The sequence below is a fragment of the Copadichromis virginalis genome, linkage group LG5 (genome assembly GCF_057382275.1).
Source record: "Copadichromis virginalis isolate Kocher_CV1m ecotype Utaka linkage group LG5, C_Virginalis_male_GT1.1, whole genome shotgun sequence".
Classification (NCBI taxonomy): Eukaryota; Metazoa; Chordata; class Actinopteri; order Cichliformes; family Cichlidae; genus Copadichromis; species Copadichromis virginalis.
Window position 1 is genome coordinate 30,592,324 of NC_140622.1, and position 20,317 is coordinate 30,612,640.

At 39.7% G+C, this 20,317-nt stretch overlaps 1 protein-coding gene across 1 annotated transcript; it reads left to right on the forward strand.

The window, feature by feature from the left end:
- The first annotated feature begins 1,070 nt into the window (after positions 1–1,070).
- lmcd1 (LIM and cysteine-rich domains 1) lies at positions 1,071–19,737 on the forward strand. The gene is made up of 7 exons (XM_085457280.1): positions 1,071–1,700; positions 10,550–10,653; positions 11,032–11,287; positions 12,752–12,901; positions 13,035–13,277; positions 15,657–15,875; positions 17,118–19,737. Exons 1-7 carry the CDS (start codon positions 1,674–1,676, stop codon positions 17,226–17,228), a joined length of 1,110 nt encoding a protein of 369 aa, XP_085313406.1. The 5' UTR covers positions 1,071–1,673; the 3' UTR covers positions 17,229–19,737.
- The last annotated feature ends 580 nt before the right edge of the window (positions 19,738–20,317 follow it).

The following is a 20,317-nucleotide window of genomic DNA, read 5'->3' on the forward strand; positions in this document are numbered from 1 at the left end:
ATTTTAGTTGATTCTGCAGCTGATCCCAGGAGCAAGGAGCTGCAAAGCTGAATGCTCATTTGATAAATTGAGTTGATGAATGCAAGCCAGTAAGTAAGAAGGCAGCAAATGTGTGCTGTTTTATGTGAATAGCCTTATAAATAACAACAATTCAGTGGCTAGGGATATAACATGACAAAGAAGACCGCTCAACCTGAGCATACAGCATACAGTGAAGAGTACAAGCCTTTATATTGAATCAGTGCTCCATGATAGACAGAATCTAGCATCAGTAAGGATTCTGACAAAGCATCCATATAAATCACATCATCATAATCAATTACAGACATAAAGTGCCTCAAAGGATCTAAACATATCCCTTTAGTACCAAAACAGGTGTGATAATGGCCTATCTGCAATGGCGTTGGGTTTTTAAATTTAAACAAGTGAATGACTTTACTGTCAAAAAGGGTGGGTTACTAACATGTGCAGACTGAAGAGCTCAGACCAGGCCAACATATCAGCTTGATTTGAATGTTAGTTTGCTCATTCAAAGCTGTGTGCTTTAAGCCATAGAAAGAGACAAGAAGGTGTAGCTGCAGAGATAGACTTTTATTTTGTAGCTATTTCTGATAGACACAGATAGCTACAAAATAAAAGCACAAGATGAGAGAGAAAACGATCATCAACAGTCAGAGGGATCGCCAGAACATTTCAGCTATGAAGCCGTTGTTCTACACTCACAGGACCTTCAACAGCCCGCTAAGACCAATCCTGAAGAAATCAAAGCCATAACAAAAACACGGCCATGCCGTGTTAGTCACCACTAGGCCTCGTCTGGACCTGCAAACCTGAGGTGTGTTGCTCATGCCTTGGTCTAAGCTTTTCTGAGCCACACTGAAAATGCAGAAAAGGAGGAGGAGGAGGAGGAAATTCAGCCATTCCTACTGGCTGAGAAGTTTTACAGGGTGACTCTGATTGGCTGGAGGAGTGTGAGCAGGGACTCCCTCTCAGTCTTTGTCTGAGATTAAAAACACAAACAGTTCAGTCAGGCCTCACTGATCCAGTTAGTCCCAACAGTGTGCTGTTCTGCAGCAGAGAGCAGCTGTGATTAGGGACAATGCAGCTGTGGTTGGAACAGTCAACACTGCAAGTGCCTGCAAAATTTAGCACAGCAGTGTGAATTCCCCACTTAGCAGACTGTAAAACTGGAAGATTAGAAATTTTGCAGGAAAAAACAAACAAAAAACAACCCAGTTTCCCACCTTGCGTGTTGTAACAAAATCAAGAGGTGAAGAAACCTGCTCAGTTTATGTTGCAGAGGGTGGAGAAGCAGAGCTGGCAACCACACAGATCAGGAGGGAAGAGTGGGGGGAATACGCTGAATGGAAAAGTAAAAGCAGGAGTTTACAGCTGAAGAGGAGAAAGGTCAGTTTTAATCTTGCTGAGTGTAGAGAAGAGAGAAATGTAAAAGCAGAGGACAAAGAAAGGAGGGCTGATGAAGGTGTGGACGGTTAAATTGCTGTGAGCTGTGGAGGGCCGGCGGAGCAGAGTGGCAGCAGAACCGACTGTGGGCGGAGAGTGAGGAAGTGCGGTCAACGGGAGAGGAATTTAAAGTCTCATTGTTCTGGAAGAGCGGCGGCAGACGGAGTCGAGGAGCCAAGGAGACAGCTCGCCGACGGACGTTGGACTACATGGACGTGAACTCAGCCATGGAGAAGGTAAAAACATCTGCATCAGTACAGATTGTTGCTCACAGATATTTCCAGATGTGGAGGTCAGTGGGTCAGAGGGTCACTTGCTGGTGTGGCACATCACATCAGTGTAAGGTCAGAAGGAACTCTGTGATGTGCCTAAGTGAGCTTTCCTGACATTTAGAGGTTTGAAATCTCTGTCAGCTATGAGTGTGGATGTTTTACATTCAAGCCTCAGAAGAATCTCACATTTCTTCAACATTCATTCATCAGTGTTCAAGATCACGAATTTTTGTCTGAGAGAGGTTTTATTTTATTTAGCTATACAGAAAATCAAGTGTCATCTGAGTTGTATGATGTTCATTTAAAGGTAACCTATCCTGCTTTTCTTTCTTTCCTGTGATTATATGCAGTTGCAGTGGTGTATGCTCACATTAAACACAAAGTTTCACATAATGAGGTCAGTGTGCGTGTGAGTAATTCCTGTGAGCAAAAGCCGAGACTTCAGACTGTTTCATTCTAGACTTGGATCTGTATGACATCAGATAAAGACAGGTGTCCTTAATATGGTCATCTCAGGTATACCTGAGGAGCAACCAATCAGAAGAAAGTTGCTTTAAAATAGGGATGTCAAACATGAGGCCCAGGGGCCAAAATCCAGTCAGGAAACATTCCAATTCAGCACATCTTTGGAAAATATAACAGAGGACATAGACTTAGTCTTTTAACTGTATTTTCATACGTTTTACAGCTTTTCCTGCTGATAAAAACCTCCTCCTCTGCCATTCATACTACACCAAGAGTAATTAAGCAATTGATTTTTAAGACGTTTCTTATAATTACAGGACAGTCTGAGCTACCAGAGCTTTCTCTGTAATTTTACACATTTATTTCTTACAATTTACTGCAATTAAATTCTGGCAGATTTCTTTCATTTAATACAGCAGTGTTTCTTTATCATGCAGAAAAACAGAGAAATGAGTTTGATGGTTTAAAAGGAGATGGACAGGTAATGAATAAGAGAGAATAAGATAGTGTGATATAAATAAGGATTATTCTGAGCTCTGTGTCATGCAAAGTGACTCTTGTAGAAGCTGAAAACATTTTAATAATAGTAATCATAGTAATAATAGTAATTGTGATCATAGTAAGCTGGAAAGCAGCATTAGTGAATCTAACACAACCACACTGCACTCAGTTTTGTAATGCTGAACTCAGTGATGGCACCCTCTAACTTTAAATGAATAATGGGCCACGTACACACTTTGAGCTTACACACACTTAACACACTTTACAGCAATTTGATTTCTGATTTCAGATTACATTATTACATCCGATGTCCTGATCTGACCCAATGAGGAAGAACCTCCAAACAAATAAAAACAGAAGTCCAGCTTGAGTCGAGCTTTCTGCAAGCTTTAGTCACTGTGATCAGTTCTGGTCATGTTTATAAGTGCTGTAGGCTAAAGTCAGTTTGGACACATCTCTCTGCAGTCTGAGTCTAACAGCTGGAGGTTTCTATTTCAGTCAGCGAAGGTAATCCATGACCACGAGGTCCTGATCTGCCTGCTGGGTCTGTGCTGGAGGCACTTTGTTTCCCACAGATCCCTCCTGTAATTCGGCCTCTGGCTGTTTGTCCAGAGGTCACATCAGTCCGAGGATGATAACCTGACAGATCAGCGTCACCTGTTTGTGGCGTGAGCCCTGTCTTTATACCCCCGAGCTGGAAAAACCGCCATCACCAGCATTGAAATAACCTGCAGTGTGCCCCCATACATGCACCCCTCTCGTTATTCTTTTGTTACATGTTGTTAACTCCCCCCCCCCCACCCCCCCCCCCCCCCCGCCCCCAAAAAAGCTTCATATTATGAATATTGAGGTTACAAAGAAAAAGAAAGGTTGCCATAAAATGATCACTTTTGTTGCAGTAAAAGTTTAAAAATAAAAATGATGAATCCACAATCTCATGACTGAAAGCAGGAAATGTTGCAAAACTATAAACTAAATAATACAAATCCCCAAAACACAGTCACCAACAGCAACCGATTTAAATATGTATACTACAGGTAAAAATAAAAGTTCCCTGTGGTCTCCACTATCCTATCCAGCCTTTTCCTCCTTCAGGCCACTGTTTACTCTTAAATAGTAACCGGAGACTGTGACACAGCTGGAAACAGCAGCTCACTCGTGGCATTTTTGTCCAATTTTGTCTTAAATGGAGAGCAGCAGGAAATGCAGAGGATGCCATGTGCCAAAGCTCTGATTCAAAGTCAAGATGCTGCCCCTCTGTGACCTCCAGCCTCTTATCTCACAGCATTTCCTGTAGTTTCCACTTCACATAGCCAACGTGTTTGACATTACTCGTGAAGCTCAGCCAAGTGTACCCACCTACAACATACCCGCCTTATCTGACTCCTAAATATAGAACGGCCACACATTTTCCTCAGAAAAAGGAAGCTTTCTCCTCAGCTTATAACACTGTTCAGTATTTTTTGTTGTCATGAACAGAGGTAAGAATAAAGCTGCCAAAATATGTAGTCAGTATGACTGGTGTCCAAACTAACTGGAGACAAAGGTTAGTATGCTGCATATATGCATGCTTATATGCATATAAGTAAATGAAGACAATTCATAACATGTTCAATAAGCCGGTAATTTAAGGGTTCATGGTAGCTCAAACAAAACAGTTTTGTCTGGTTGCTACAGCTTCCTCCTGTCATCAGCTGTAATAATTGTGAATGTTAGAAATTGTCTGGGTCTGTGTTAACTCTATAATGGATCAGGACTTTTATTATTAGATTCAAATTTGCACTTTGATCCCTTTGCCCTGCAGCAGAGTGAGGTTTGTTAAAAAATAAACTTATTCTAATTACTGTACTGTTTGTTTTGCCGATAAAGACTGTGCTTGTATGTGTTGTGTGTTGTGTTGAGATAGATTTGTTGGTCTGTCTTGTTCTAAGGCACATGAGATTGTTGAAGTGTGTCGTGGCGCCTGATTTTGTTCCCTGCAGCTTTTGGATTTTTGTTTATTATGTTTATTTTCGTTTATCTCTTCGCTGCTGTTCTATTGAAGTTTTTGATGATTTGACCAGTTGAGTTTGAGATTTCCTGTTTTGATTCTTTTATTATTTCAAGTATAGTGTGAATCTTAGTTCCCGTGATACTGGATCTCACTTGGTGTTGTTTTTATGATGATCTTCGGTTTTGTATTATTATCGAGTTTCTTGGTGTTTTTACATGAAACGTGAGACATTAGCCTTCAAGTCCTAATGCCAGACATGTTCTCTAAGTGCAGTTAACATTCTTGAAATTGAATATGGTTCTCCAAGACCTAACAAAACAGCAAATAAAAGCTGAAAAGTAACAATAGATAATGAAAAGAAGAAAGCTTTCTACTACTCACGAGCAGGTATATTCATAGAAACTACTCTCAGTGGATGTGCTGAGAAGCTTCAGTCACTGTGATAAAACAGTGTTGAATCCTGTGCACAGTTCACACATCACTCATCATATTCTGCACAGAAGGACAAACAGAAGTGAGACAAGAAACATGCTTTGAATGTAAAGTGTGTGACTTCTTGTGTTTCATACACTTCAGTTTTTATTTACATCATATTTTTTACATGTTTCTATGATGTAGTGAAAAAAATCATAAGCATTCCACAAGACAAATGTATGCAAAGAGTCTGTATTTTTAAATTCTGATTGATGGCCACCCATTCCTGTCTTACTGGTGCTCCAAGCTGTTCCCAGTTTGTGGGCTTTTGCTTGTCTAGCTGCTTCTTAAAGACTAACAAAACTAAAAACATCCCAAAGACTAAAGTTTTCCAAAGATCCAGGTGCAATCTGAGGGCAAAAGGTGGCTCGGAGATGATCAAATTAACATTTTGCATCTATGGCAAGGAAACTCCCCAAATCCGATCATATACGGTCAATTGTTCCAAAGCACGTGGAGAAAATATCTTAAAAATAAGGTAATAGTCATAAAAAGGCATTTCTGGAAGTACAGAAAAACCTCCATTCAAAAAGAAAAATACTGCATGATCTGCTTGTTTATTTTCTTTTTGAAGGAGCTTTTGAGTAACGTCTGCTCTGACTATGACTCATTAGTAAAAATTCTTCAAACAAACATCTGACAAACTGGCTTTCTACAGGAAGACAGAAATCACACTGCCTTCTTTGGTGAAATTTCCCTTTATTAAAGCTGCGTTCGACTCAAACCTCAAACCTCAGTGAGGTGCTTCACTCTGACCTCCTGGTGACTGATGTTCACTCATTACTCAACAATAAACACAGTGAGCCAGTCAGTGTACTCCAAGGGGATTTAATGAAGTCTTTTTCTTCTTCAGCTGTTTCTATTTCAGCTGTGACCTTTTCAACACGCACCAATCACCAGTCGCTTCACAGTCAAACACACTTAAACACACTCTCCGTCTCTGTCTTTACACCTCGCTGGTGGCATCAGATTCATCACTCTGCCTGAAAAGGAACCCTGTTATTACTAACATGTTTGCCTTCTTTCCTAGAGTTAGATGAACGTTTTAATGCCAAAACTCAGAGCTTCAGAGATTCATGGATGTTCAAAGGTTTTTAAAGACGATAAGTGTCCTTCTACATTTAAACCCAAAGAAACCTCTTTTCTTTTTAATGTCATCATCTTTCACTTTTTAACCCAATTTCATTTTGTTTGGCAAATTCCTTCTTAGCATTTTTTTTTGTTGGTTGGAAGACGCCTGTATCCTCACTTAAGCTGTGTGGATGGGAGTAAAAACAGAGAAATGACCTTGCTGCAAGGTTAAAAGAAAAGGCTGGAAAACTTGAATGGAGCAGAGGTTTTAGTTTGTATGTCTATATCTTGTTCGAATGTGTGTGTCTCTGCATGTATTCAGCAATGTTACGTGAGCGAATGCCTTTTAGGAGGGATGGGAGAGCTAATGCCTGCTGACAGATGGATAGGTGGACAGTCCAGACAAATAGCAGCAGGTTGTTTCAGCAGCACAGTCTTCAGATTTCCTGCCAAAGCCTTTAGAAACAGTCTGCCATCACTCACATGTTGCTCTTTGTTTAGCTGTCAGTAGTGACATAAAAGCTAGCTGTTTGCTATAACAACTAAATGCCTAACAAGCCAGAAAGCCAAAACAGTTTGCTCTTTTAATACTCTGGCAAGCCAGAATAAAATACTTGCATTAGGCAAAGCCCCGGTGCTGTAACTGTATCCTGGACAGCTGAAGGTCACCACGCATAGTCTAAGGTTGGTCAAAGTGGGCTAAATTTGCCAGTTCTCCACCTAAACTTGCCCCAAATTCCCGCACCCTCCCAGCTGCGAATCCAGAAACACTTCAGCTCCGTTTCTCTGTATTCTCGTGAGAACCGAGTTAGTGAGTTGCCTCTTGTTTACTCACACTATAACAGGTGGTTGTTTTAAGTCATGATAGACGCACAAACTTTGTTCTCTTTTAAATTTCTCCAGAAAACTAATCAAGTAACCTTAACAAGTCCAAAAAAATGTGTTTTCATTGTAACTAATGTACGCAATGCTAACAGAGTAAACAGGATAAAGAGCAGCAAAGGGGGGAATCTGCTGTGTTTGTCAGGACAGTGACGATGAAGTCACTGGGTGGTACGATGAGATCATCCATCCTGTGTGTGTGTGTGTGTGTGGTGTTCACTCCCTTTTCTTCCTCCCACACCCACTGAGAAATGTTTGGGGAAAAAAACAAAACACGTCTTCTGTCTCGCCCAGTGCTTCCTCACACACCATCATCGTACTCATCATCACAACAGTCAAACTGTCTGGAAATGTTGTCTAATTCCTCGTATCTCGTCTGTCTTCTCTGCGTGACACGAGTCTCTAATGACTTGGACTTTTTGTTTGCATTTCTTTCTTCAGTCAGGACTCACATACTTTCCACATCTAACAGTCCTCATTAGCAGAGGAAGTGGGCTAAACATTACAGAAAAACCTAGTTATGATTATTTTGTCAATCAGGCATTCACTTACATTATTGTAAAAAAAGAGTAAAGAAGAAAATGAAGAATCACATGAGACATGTACTTACAATTGAAAAAAAATGCCATCAGCAAATTAAAATATGTGTATTTGGAAAACTGACTACCTGCAGAGCTGGTTGAGTTATCTGTGTTTCAAGCCAGTTATACTCAGGGCGAATAACACACAATGGCACAATACCAATGCTTTCCAATGGTTTACATTCATTTGTGCAGCTTATTTGTATAGTGATGGCAGCTGTAGAAGTCTTAAAAAGTCTTAATGTGTATAAAGCGAGGCTAATTTCCAAACATACAGGGAGTGCAGAATTATTAGGCAAATGAGTATTTTGTCCACATCATCCTCTTCATGCATGTTGTCTTACTCCAAGCTGTATAGGCTCGAAAGCCTACTACCAATTAAGCATATTAGGTGATGTGCATCTCTGTAATGAGAAGGGGTGTGGTCTAATGACATCAACACCCTATATCAGGTGTGCATAATTATTAGGCAACGTCCTTTCCTTTGGCAAAATGGGTCAAAAGAAGGACTTGACGGGCTCAGAAAAGTCAAAAATAGTGAGATATCTTGCAGAGGGATGCAGCAGTCTCAAAATTGCAAAGCTTCTGAAGCGTGATCATCGAACAATCAAGCGTTTCATTCAAAATAGTCAACAGGGTCGCAAGAAGCGTGTGGAAAAACCAAGGCGCAAAATAACTGCCCATGAACTGAGAAAAGTCAAGCGTGCAGCTGCCAAGATGCCACTTGCCACCAGTTTGGCCATATTTCAGAGCTGCAACATCACTGGAGTGCCCAAAAGCACAAGGTGTGCAATACTCAGAGACATGGCCAAGGTAAGAAAGGCTGAAAGACGACCACCACTGAACAAGACACACAAGCTGAAACGTCAAGACTGGGCCAAGAAATATCTCAAGACTGGTTTTTCTAAGGTTTTATGGACTGATGAAATGAGAGTGAGTCTTGATGGGCCAGATGGATGGGCCCGTGGCTGGATTGGTAAAGGGCAGAGAGCTCCAGTCCGACTCAGACGCCAGCAAGGTGGAGGTGGAGTACTGGTTTGGGCTGGTATCATCAAAGATGAGCTTGTGGGGCCTTTTCGGGTTGAGGATGGAGTCAAGCTCAACTCCCAGTCCTACTGCCAGTTTCTGGAAGACACCTTCTTCAAGCAGTGGTACAGGAAGAAGTCTGCATCCTTCAAGAAAAACATGATTTTCATGCAGGACAATGCTCCATCATGTTGATGGTGAACAGATCAAAACACTGACAGAATCCATGGATGGCAGGCTTTTGAGTGTCCTTGCAAAGAAAGGTGGCTATATTGGTCGCTGATTTGTTTTTGTTTTGTTTTTGAATGTCAGAAATGTATATTTGTGAATGTGGAGATGTTATATTGGTTTCACTGGTAAAAATAAATAATTGAAATGGGCATATATTTGTTTTTTGTTAAGTTGCCTAATAATTATGCACAGTAATAGTCACCTGCACACACAGATATCCCCCTAAAATAGCTAAAACTAAAAACAAACTAAAAACTACTTCCAAAAACATTCAGCTTTGATATTAATGAGTTTTTTGGGTTCATTGAGAACATGGTTGTTGTTCAATAATAAATTTATTCCTCAAAAATACAACTTGCCTAATAATTCTGCACTCCCTATAGTACATAGATGAGCATATCTGTTTAAAGTGAGTGTTACATATTAAAGAAAAAACAAGGACCTACTGTTATTCAGACAAGTAAACTATTAAAAGTGACTAATAACCAAAATTTGTTCAGCACCAGCTGGAAGATTTTTATTGACTTCTAGTCGTGGTTGAAAAATAGTTCCCCTCGATGTCATTTAGTGTCCGTTAGACTTTAGTGGGAGAAAACTCGTTCATCCATCCTTCCATTTAATTTGTAAACTGTTGTAGAGACCCACCTTTTAGCACATCCCAGCACACCCACTCACTTCACCAGATGCACCTTGTTTAGTTCTCTCACCTTTGATTGGGTGTGGTGCTTGTCCTTGATTGCACTCACCTGTCACACATTATATGTCACACAGTACATAAGGACTGCATTCACTTTTGGCTCACTCTTTCCTCACTTCCACACGGGGCGGCAGCTGAGGTGAGGTTCTGTTTGGGTTTTTATTTTATGTAATGTTAAGGTAATGAGTAACTTGAATCTGTTTTCTTTCAGCATTGGCAGTCCATGTGTGTCTTTGTTTCCTTCCTTTTTTGCCTTATTTATTTGAGAATAAAAGGAGTACCCTGAAAATAATTCTGCATTAGATGGCTGCTTTTCTTATTCTAACCGGATGAGCCCATGAAGCTGATTGCTTCAGCCCTGAACCTTCCTCCCTTCAAAACATAAACCCTTTTATAGATTGAGTAATCCATCCATCCGTTCTCTTCTGCCTAATGATTTTCCCAAAAACTTAACCCTGTTGAAAATTTGTAGATTATGCTTTTAAAGCCAGGTCCATGCCAAGAAACCAACATATTTAAATGAACTCTGAATGCGGTTATTCCAGGTAAAGTGGTCAACCATAGTTATATTTGATATTTGAGTCTATGTACATACTTTTGACTCAATTGAGATTAGAAAAAATCTAAATTAACTTCAAACATGTGCATTCAGTTCTTTTTTTGTTTTCTTTTTAAGTTATTAAAGGTGTGTGCTGTACAGTCATTCCAGCCTAGAGAAAGAACAGTTCAAAGAAATCATTAAATGTGCATAATTACCATGACATCCATGTCCATGATGAGTATATTTAAATTACAGATATACCTCACGAGATCGTAATGCTATGCTTTGACTAGAAGTGCAGCCTTAATTGTGCAGCCCTTTATCTGTTGTGATGTGTTGTGCTCTCTTTAGATGTCTATAAAGCAGACTGCAGGAGGTGCAGGAGGAGGAGGACGTGCAGCAATCTGTCTCATATGTAAGGAGAGCTGCTCTGGTTTTCAGCCACATACTTGGAGGTACAGTTCCCCCCTTTTTTAATTCATTTTTTTTCCTGTACAGGAAATGTAAAATTTTAGTGGTCTCACCACTGCTCCCTCACTACTTACACATTCATTCCTTTTGAAGAAAAATATTAAATATGTTTGTGACTGAACACCAGATGGGTGTAGGCTGTCAAACCACATGCCCAGACTCCCAAGTTTTCAGACTACATGGAAGAAATAACCAGGCAAGCTGGAAAAACACAAGTTAAATGTTCTTGTCTTGCATTCAAACGGCTTTTATTTGAGCAAGCCAAAGAGAGTAATATTTGGCCAAAAAACAAAACAAAAACGTAAAATGACAAGAACGGATTTAAATTGTCGCTTATCCTTTTTGGTGTTTCTTCTATCCAGAAAAGCCTGCACAGTGTGTGGCTGCAGCACGGTCGACCACGCTCCTGGAAATGACCTTGAAGACGACCAGCGAATAGGACGCCTGCTCGCAGACTCGCCCTGCTCCCATTTGACAGCGAAGATTAAAGGAGGTGGTGGCCTTCGCATGTACAAGAGAAACCGAATGATTGTCACCAATCCGGTGGTGTCACGCAAAGACCCGACCTTCAACACCACCACATATGACTGGGCTCCTGCCGGCCTCAACCAGAAACTGGTAGGATTCACTGTGGAGTGCAGGAGACTGCTGCTGATTCTCTTTTTCTTTCATTCTTTCATTTAAAAATAGTGGATGGATTTTGGATACCACAGGATATTTTTCAGATAGATACATTAAAATAACCTAACAGGACCAAAACCACAAACACGGTAAAGAGCTCCATTTTAGCGATATTATTTAGCTCAGCTGTTGCATACAGCTATTGCTTCCAGCTACCTGTTCAAGCACAGCTCTGGAATAAATGGACAATGCAAATAGCCAAAGAAATACCCCATCAAACAGCTGTAGTAGTAATATGAACAAACCTGAAACTGGGAATGAGGAAACGGAGACATGGAAACACCACAGATGAAATGTAGGGGGATGAAGAACGGGAAGACGTACAGATGAACCAGCAAAGAACAAGGAAGACGCAGAGCTTAAATACACAAGTAGGACAATGAGAGGATCGGGAACACAGCTGGGACGAATCTGACATAACAGGACACAGAGAAGCAAAACTCATAATAATAATAATGTGTATGTCCCCATAGGGACTAATTACTCCTATGGGCTGCCCCATTCACCCAGTGGGCAGACACGAGCGCCTAGGGAGCAGTGTGTAGGGACGGTACCTTGTTCAGGGGTACTTCAGGGTAGCCGTTCAGTGGATTTGAGTCCCCGACTTTCTAATCATGGGGCAACCACTTTACCTACTGAGCCATCCATGCCACTCAACACACTGAACGGGATTATCACAATAAAACAGGAAGCACAAGACATTCATGGTGATGCAGACTAGATACTGAGACATGGAAACACGAGGCAAGGTGCAGAAACAGAACAGAACCCTAGAAACCAGGAACAATGGATATAATACGACAGAAAACCATAATTCAAAGAGTAAAACTTAAATTAAAAACACAAACACTGGGTCACCAATCCAGGACCCTGAAAACTCAAGAAAAATTCATGCATGAAATTACATTTTATTTTCATCATCAAGTTAACAACTCAAACTTCTTCCTTTATTTATTCACTCAGGACACTTTAGTTCAGATTTACCTCAGTTGGTGCTGCTCTTCCTGTATGAAGAATATGAACTGTCCCATTAAAACCTGACTCAAGTATGTTTCAGGCTTCCCAGCCTATAATTATGAAGATGACAGACGTTACTGCGGTTGAACTTGTAGAGGCAGATCCAAATCCAACTGGGGGACTGTTTTCCAGATGTGCCTCTAAAAACCTTGAACATCTCGTTTGGTTCATCCCTCACTTTTTGTTTGTTTGCATTTTCCAACCCACTACCACACTTTTAGTCACTGCTTCACTCTGGTGAAGTAATCTGACAACCCACAGATGTGTCAGTGACGACATCGGGAGAGTCCGATGACGGCTTAAAATGTGTTAGATAAGCTCAGGTTTCAGCAGTGGGAAAAGATCGAGAGATTGAATTTGTGAAAACTGCATCATCTGTTGAAGGCCATGCAGTACATGGAGCTCCTCCCAGAGAGTCAGAGGCCAGTCTCAGGGACTGTTGGAGCGCTGGAGCGACGCAGGCAGCTCCTCATCCAGCTCCCCGCCTACGATCAGGACCCCATGAAGTGTCAGAGCCTGGCCAGTGAGGAGGAGGTAAATTACTCTGCCGTGACTAGTTCAACACACATGATTATCAATAACCTGAGCAGTATGTAATCATTCCACCTATAATCAAAAGATTAAAAGTTGGCTAATCACTTTCATGATGGAGTCATTCTTCCTGCAGATTTCCTCCATGCTGCTGTTTGTGAAGCAGTACAAACAGGAAGTGCTGGGAGTAGGAGAGGTGGCCTTACCCGGTGAGGGTGAAGCTTTGAGGGAAGCAGCCATTCAGAGGACAGCAAAGGAGGTGAAGGAACACAGCAGCAGCAATAAGAAGGATGCTCCTCAGCATCAGGATCACGGTTCATCTAACAGCAGTGTCGCCTCCCCCACAAATGGGACAGAATACAACAACAAGACTGAATATGTAAGTGGGTGTATGACCCTGGATGCTTTAATCACCAGCTGTTACCAGCTGCAGATCTGTCAATACGAAGGAAAAGAGAGAAAGCTTCGATTAATGATTAGGGGTTTTTTTGTTTCATGATACAACCTTTTAATTGTACATAGGAAATCGAATTCACATCAAACCAATCAAATACAGTCACAACAACAGTAAGAGCAGAAAGTGTTACTGAGCTCACAGACAGACTCTGCACAACAGCCTGCTGAAGTCTCCTTATCCAACTTCTCAGGTCTTATTTCACGATCAGTACCGCTAACATGCTGTCTGCTCATGACATGTAGGGCAAGTTTGTTTGCTTTGTTTCAGTGTGGTGTAACAACAGCACAGGGGCATCACGCCCCCTTTCAATCAAACACTAACTTCACCGTGTTCCTCCAGCCAGCTCTTCTTTCTTGTAACAACAAAAAACTGCAAAATTGGATGACTAAATGTGGTTTTAGTTTGACTTGAAACACTTAATGTTGCCAACGCTGCCCAGTTATGCCTATTTTTGGGACTCTTTGGTCGACTATTGCTCCCTTTATTTCACTAAAGAAAGATTTGTAGTCTTGTTTGCAATACTGGTTCTAATTAGAGATGGACCGATCCGATATTACGTATCGGTATCGGTCCGATACTGACCTAAATTACTGGATCGGATATCGGGGAAAAATAAAAAATGTAATCCGATCCATTAAATATCACGAAAGCACCTCAGAAAACTTGCAACACGCCGTAACTCACCTCAGAACGTTAGCACGTCGGAGCAGTATGCATCACGTGATAGAGCGGCTGTGGCATGCGGGACCTGTCGGTGGTCTGGATAGCATGTGGAGCTTCGCTAGCTACCCGGCATTTCATCTCCGACAAAGTTATCCCCGAGAGAAGTAAAGCAAGTGTGTAAGTCCATCTCTGAATGTTTGTAAAGCATTCCTGCGTTAAGCTTAACAAGCGATATATGGAGCGACTGCCTCTTCTTGCTGCTACTTCAATCATGAAACTGATCAATGATCAGCTGATCGGCTTTTCTGTCGCGAGTCCCTGTCTCTAGTTTGCTTTTGGCCCACTTTGCACCAGAAAGAGGAAACCAGCGGCTGAACAACAGCAGCACGTTTAAGCTTGATCAGCTGTTGTTAGAATGTATTTAATATTACTTTCTACTCGAGGATCTTTTTCTACGTAGCTGACGCTGGTAACTGTGCAGGGGCGGATCTAGCAAAGTTTAGCCAGGGGGGCCAATAGGGCATTAACAGGGAAAAGGGGGCACAAAGACATACTTTTCTTTCTTATTCTCATTTAAAATGTCTTGTTTTTAATAATTAATTATCTGACACCCAAAGTTTTAATTTGATGTAAAATGAATAGAAGTCAATTACTGTATATAGTAACTATTAAGTCTAATATACCCTAGTAAGCTATAGTACTTTTTCCTTTGGGAAGGTACCATCTGTGCAGTCTGCAATTTTGTTGAAGAAAGATGTTGAATCTATTTAATATTTCTTGAAAAATAATTGATTTCTGTGCATTTTTTTTTCACACTGCATCAAATTAAGGTTGATTACGTCGATTAAGCATCATGAGGTGGCGCGTGAGGGGTGGTTCCCTATTTTTATTTATTTATTTTTGTTGTTGCTGGGAGTTGGAACCCTATTAGTTAGGTTGCTTAATATTTATGCTAAGTACTCTTTAAAATACCAGAATAGGGAGGATGGTGTAGGTTTAAGTTTATTAGATTGATCAGTATTGCTGAACTATGAAATATTCTCTTTTGCATACAGGTATAACAGAATAGCTTTAGTGTAGTTGTTGTTTTAAACTTGAGTATGAACTTATACAAAATGCAGCAAGATATTTAAAAAAACAGTTTTGTTGATTAAAAAACACTATATCGGATTCATATCGGTATCGGCAGATATCCAAATTTATGATATCGGTATCGGACATAAAAAAGTGGTATCGTGCCATCTCTAGTTCTAATTAAAACCTGTTTCTGTGTTTCTACTGAAAATATTTCTATTTTTCTATCAAATTTCAGTGAGAACAGAACAGCATGCTTGTTTTTTACTTTCACGTGTTGCAACGGCAAAATCGTGCCAAAGTTGCATCTACCATGTGTGCTCAAAGAACTGAGATCAGATGTATATTTACCTGTTCTACCTGGGGAAGTCATGTGATTGGTTGATTAGTGAGGTGGAGATTTATGTCATCTTTTAAACTGATCGGGATCCAGAAATCCTTCTAGATTCCCTGTGGAGGGAATTTTCTGTTTTGATTTAAACCAAAGTTCTTGTGGATCAGGAGACTCTACATTTGTTTCACTAATTTCGTACTTGACCTCTCACACAGTTTTCTGTCCTCTAGCATTGCACCGGCTGCCAAGGTGAAGTTACCAAGGACAGTCCTGCAGTATATGCAGAGCGTGCAGGTTACCACGCTGCCCTGTGGCATCCCAAGTGCTTTGTATGTTCAGAGTGCGGCCAGATGTTGGCTGACCTGGTCTACTTCTGGTCCAATCAGAAGCTGTTCTGCGGACGACACTATTGTCAGACACAGTGGCCACGGTGCTCGGGCTGCGACGAGGTGAGGCTTCACTCCCTGTAGTTATTGCTGATCAGTAAGTGTTGGTGATCTGTTTGCAGTCTGAACTTCATGAAATCAGAAAATCTGAAACAAAACAATACCATATACTACTGTTAAGTCATCACATAGCAATAATTTAGTTTATCACACACTGTAAATAAGGTGTTCATGTGAGAGGAACTACCATAAAATACTAACTGCTGTCACATTTAAACCTCTTTAACTTTGATTTTTGCTTGAGCATGCACTTTATAATCCCTCTTTCTGACTCTGAGAATGAACCAAATTTACAAAATGACTTTATTTTTTTATTCAGTATGACCTAAAGTGAGTTACTGAGCCCACTAGCACATTAGAAGGACTTTCACAGAGGTCAGGACAAAGGCTGTTTTCCTCACAGGTTTCTATCGTACGAGAAGTCTTTTTACAAACACCCCCTGGTGGCCATTACACAGAATGCAAGCTCTTGGCTTTTTCGCTAAGTCCATCTTTTATTATGCCTTTGCATTTGAGTATGAAAAGACAGCTCTATGTGGCAGTGTCATCCATCCACAACCACTGCAAACACTTTCCTGATGGACTGAAGTGCTACTTTAAACTATCATAAAACGTGCATGATATTAATTTAGTAAAGTATGCCGGGCCATTTGTTTAAAATGGTGATGATAAGGAGAATAAAGTAAGACAGGCTTGAGTGCCAGCCTCCCTTGTGACCTGCTAGATGCTAATGCATGAGTCTGCAGCATCTTTGGGGGGGGGGGGTTTCAGTCATGTCATCCGTTTCAAAAAGGTTAGATGTCAACAGTCACAACAGAAGCCTAGACTTTAAAAACAATGGGTGATGTCATAGTTTCAAAATGCATCTTTTTTCAGACAGCCTGTATACAGTTCTTCTGTTTTGTTAATAATAAAAATATGTTTTAGCTCCTTTTTTATTACATTTATTACAAATTATTTAAATGGTAAATAACAATAAAAGGCCCTGTTATAGGTTATAGTAGATAATAATACAAAGCTTTAAAGTATTTTCGTATATACATAGCTTATTCTTATGTGGATTTAATAATGAACTAAGTTTTAAACCCAGATGAGAATAAATGACTGCATAAAAATGGAAATGAGTCTACCAACTCTATGCAACACCACAGATATAATTTGTTTTATCAGAATAATATTTTTGTTTTTATTTTTTGTGTCCTCTCTCACATCATTCTCATCCCCCCTCCTGTTCCGTTTCTCCAGCTGATTTTCAGCCAGTCTTTTCTCACGGCGAAGGACGGACAAGCATGGCATCCTCATCATTACTGCTGCTGGAAATGCGGGCAAACCCTGGATACACCCTGTCAGCACTGAGTCACCATGTGTAGGAGTCACTACAAAATGTGGTGTTCAATTTTAAGTTTAAAATAAATAAATAAATCAACAAATCTAAAACCAAATCAATAAAATTAGTGCATCTGTTTTCATATAAAAGAAAAAAATGGTATAGTTTAAATACGCACTGGGGCTAAAAGTCTTTAAGTCATATGTTCACTTGATAGTTTAGCAAATCTTCTTTCCTACAAAAACACAGCAGCAGATTTACTATAGTTTGAAATACTTCAGGTGATATTGATGTGAACTGACTTTTGTTGATGTATTGGCACTTATAGCACTGACAGTAACAGGAAACAGATGTTCTGCATTTAGCCTGCAACCTTACAAAAACCCAGAGCTGAATTTCAGCAAAAAAAGAAGAAACTACCCAGTAACTGAAGAATGTTGAAGTTAACATGAGTAAGTAAATAACTAAATAAAATGCCACCTTGTCCTGTTTGAGAAAACTTTGTATTCTCACTCATTTTCATGAGAGACTTGTTGGTGTGTTTTTTGCAGATTTGAGTCATGTGTCTTTAGTTAAACTTCATCTGGTGAGGTCAGTAATTATTTTAAATTGTCTCAAGAAATCATGGATGTTGATTCCTCTGGATTTTTTTCTTAGCACAAACTGTTCTCCTCTGGGTGAAATATTCATAATTTCAAAATATGTGCTTGTGTTGAAAAATATTTTTTTGTGTTTTGTGTTGTTGACCTTGTAATTCAGCCGGGGTAAGACTGCTGCAGTCATTAAACTATTGGAGCGTTAAAACAGGGTCAAGGGGCAGAACAGTGTGTGAAAACAGTGTGAAGCAGCCCTACTCGACACTGTTGTAGTTTGTTTTTTGAAGGTTTACACTGAAAAATTATTTTGTTATAAAGTCATTTCTGCCTGTGTTCGAACCCCTTAAAGTTTTATTTTCTCAGAAAAAACGAGTCTGCACCTTTGTGCAAAAAGGATATTTGTTTTTCATACGAAGTAACAAGGAACTGTGTTTTTTTTTTTGTTTTTTTTAATATATTCTACTTTAACAGTCATCTTTAAATGTGTTGATGCATGCTCAATCAGCCAGGTAAATAAATCCCAGAAGGTTGTTTCTGTTCATCTGGATGTAGTGTTTTCAGTTGGAGAAACTGAAAACGCACTTAGAAGAAGTCACTTGGATGAGTGACAAAATGTTTCTCCCACTGAAGTCCAGATGAACAGAATCAGCCTTTCGGGAGTCAGCTTAAACTTCCTAAACTGACAGTAATTTATAGAAAACTTGGCAGTTGAATGAAAAAAAAAAAAATGATCAGTTGAAATAATTTGATCTTAACTTTATCTTAATACCAAATTAACAAAGGGTTATCTAACTTACTAACTTATCTAACTAGGTCAGGTTTTAACTTTACCTGTTAGTTTTGGACTGAAGCCTTGTAAAAACTGGACAGGCATAAGGCTGGAAAGAGGTAGCACTGATTAATACAATAAAATGTAAAAAAACAAAAAACAAAAAAAAACAGCTGGATTAAAAAAAAAAATCTACAGCAGATTTTAGTTAAATAAGTTTTTCATAATCACGATTTTAGTATTGATTTAAATATCTGCTAATACTATATATGTAATGTTTTTGTTATTTTTATTCTTTCTCCATGTTGTGTTAAATGTGTTTGATTTCAAGAAACTGCAGACTCAATAATCATTTAACCTCTTATAAATTTAAGTTTCTGCTGCTGCTAAATGCTGCTTTATGCTGTTCCTAATAATTAGTCCCTCTTTTTCGTATATATTTTGAAAACTTTATAAATGTAAACATTTTTTGTGACAATTTTAGTTTAAACTGAGAGGACACTACTGGAGGTCAATAAAGCTGCAAAGTTAGTTGGCCATGTGTTAAATTCAGCAACTGCATTTTAAGTCCATTCAAGGTTAAAAACAATGAGCGGGAAATAGGATTTTGTGACATTAAAGTCAGAAATATATCAGAAAAATCTCTCTGACATACAGTAGTTTACAGATAAAACCCAAATCCTAAATTTCTCTTTTTTGGGATTTGTTTTTCTCTTTTCATGTAGGCTACAACCAGCTAGCAGAGTAGCACTAGCTAACATTTTACCTTTATGTATTTTATCATTTAACTGCTAGCAGTATTGCTTGAGTTGATGTAGCATATAAATAATAGACAGTACTGTCAATACTAAATACCAATTCCACTCACTGATTCCAATAGTAGTAGCAGTAGTAGTAGTAGTACTATTGTAATAGCTAATGTGTTTAGCCTAGCATGGTGCAAAAACTGGAAGCTGAGGGAAGCTGTTGGCCCAACTCGGTTAGTCATTACACCTCTGAATTTTGCAGAAAAATAAGATGTTAATCTTTCTCTGGATAAATGAGCAACAAATATTTATATATAAAAAAATTATGCTTTATCAAGTAAATAAAGCTATAAAGATATGATGAAAAAGTGAAAGCCCACTATGTTTAATGCTGTTTTCAGTTAAATAAAATAAATGAATAAGTGTCCTGTTGTGTATTGTGGTTATTAAATTTCAAAAGCAGTATGCTTCTTCCTAGCAGTTGGATTTAAAAAATGAAGCATATTCTATCACTCCCCTGAACAACAATGGGATGACCTTCTGACCGTTGGACTTAAACATTTGGTTTTTATGGTGCACCCATGTTGCTTAATTCTGGTTGAGTAACACGAAATAAAACAGGCTGGGAGTATGAGCTTGATGCTCAAGCAAACCTGATTTCAGTTAAGTGGACTAAAACAACTCAACAGGCTGGTCCAAACCGGTTTCACCTGAGAAACATGGAACACTTTGTCAGCCTTCATGTTGCGAGGAATGGTTAATAGGACAGATACTGGGTTATGAATGGATTGGATTTCAAAGGGGCCAAGGAACCAGGGAGCTAGTTTCTTAGACTCAGTTCTCAAAGGAATTTACCTGGAGAAGAGCCAAACTTTTTGTCTGCTTTGGTAGGCCGCCGCCGACACACAACGGTGATCGTCCAGCCACTTATTTCGCTCCATGGTCTCGAGGAGAACTGCCCTTGCGGTCCGCTACAACCAGCAGGAGCGATGTGCATAGTACTGAAT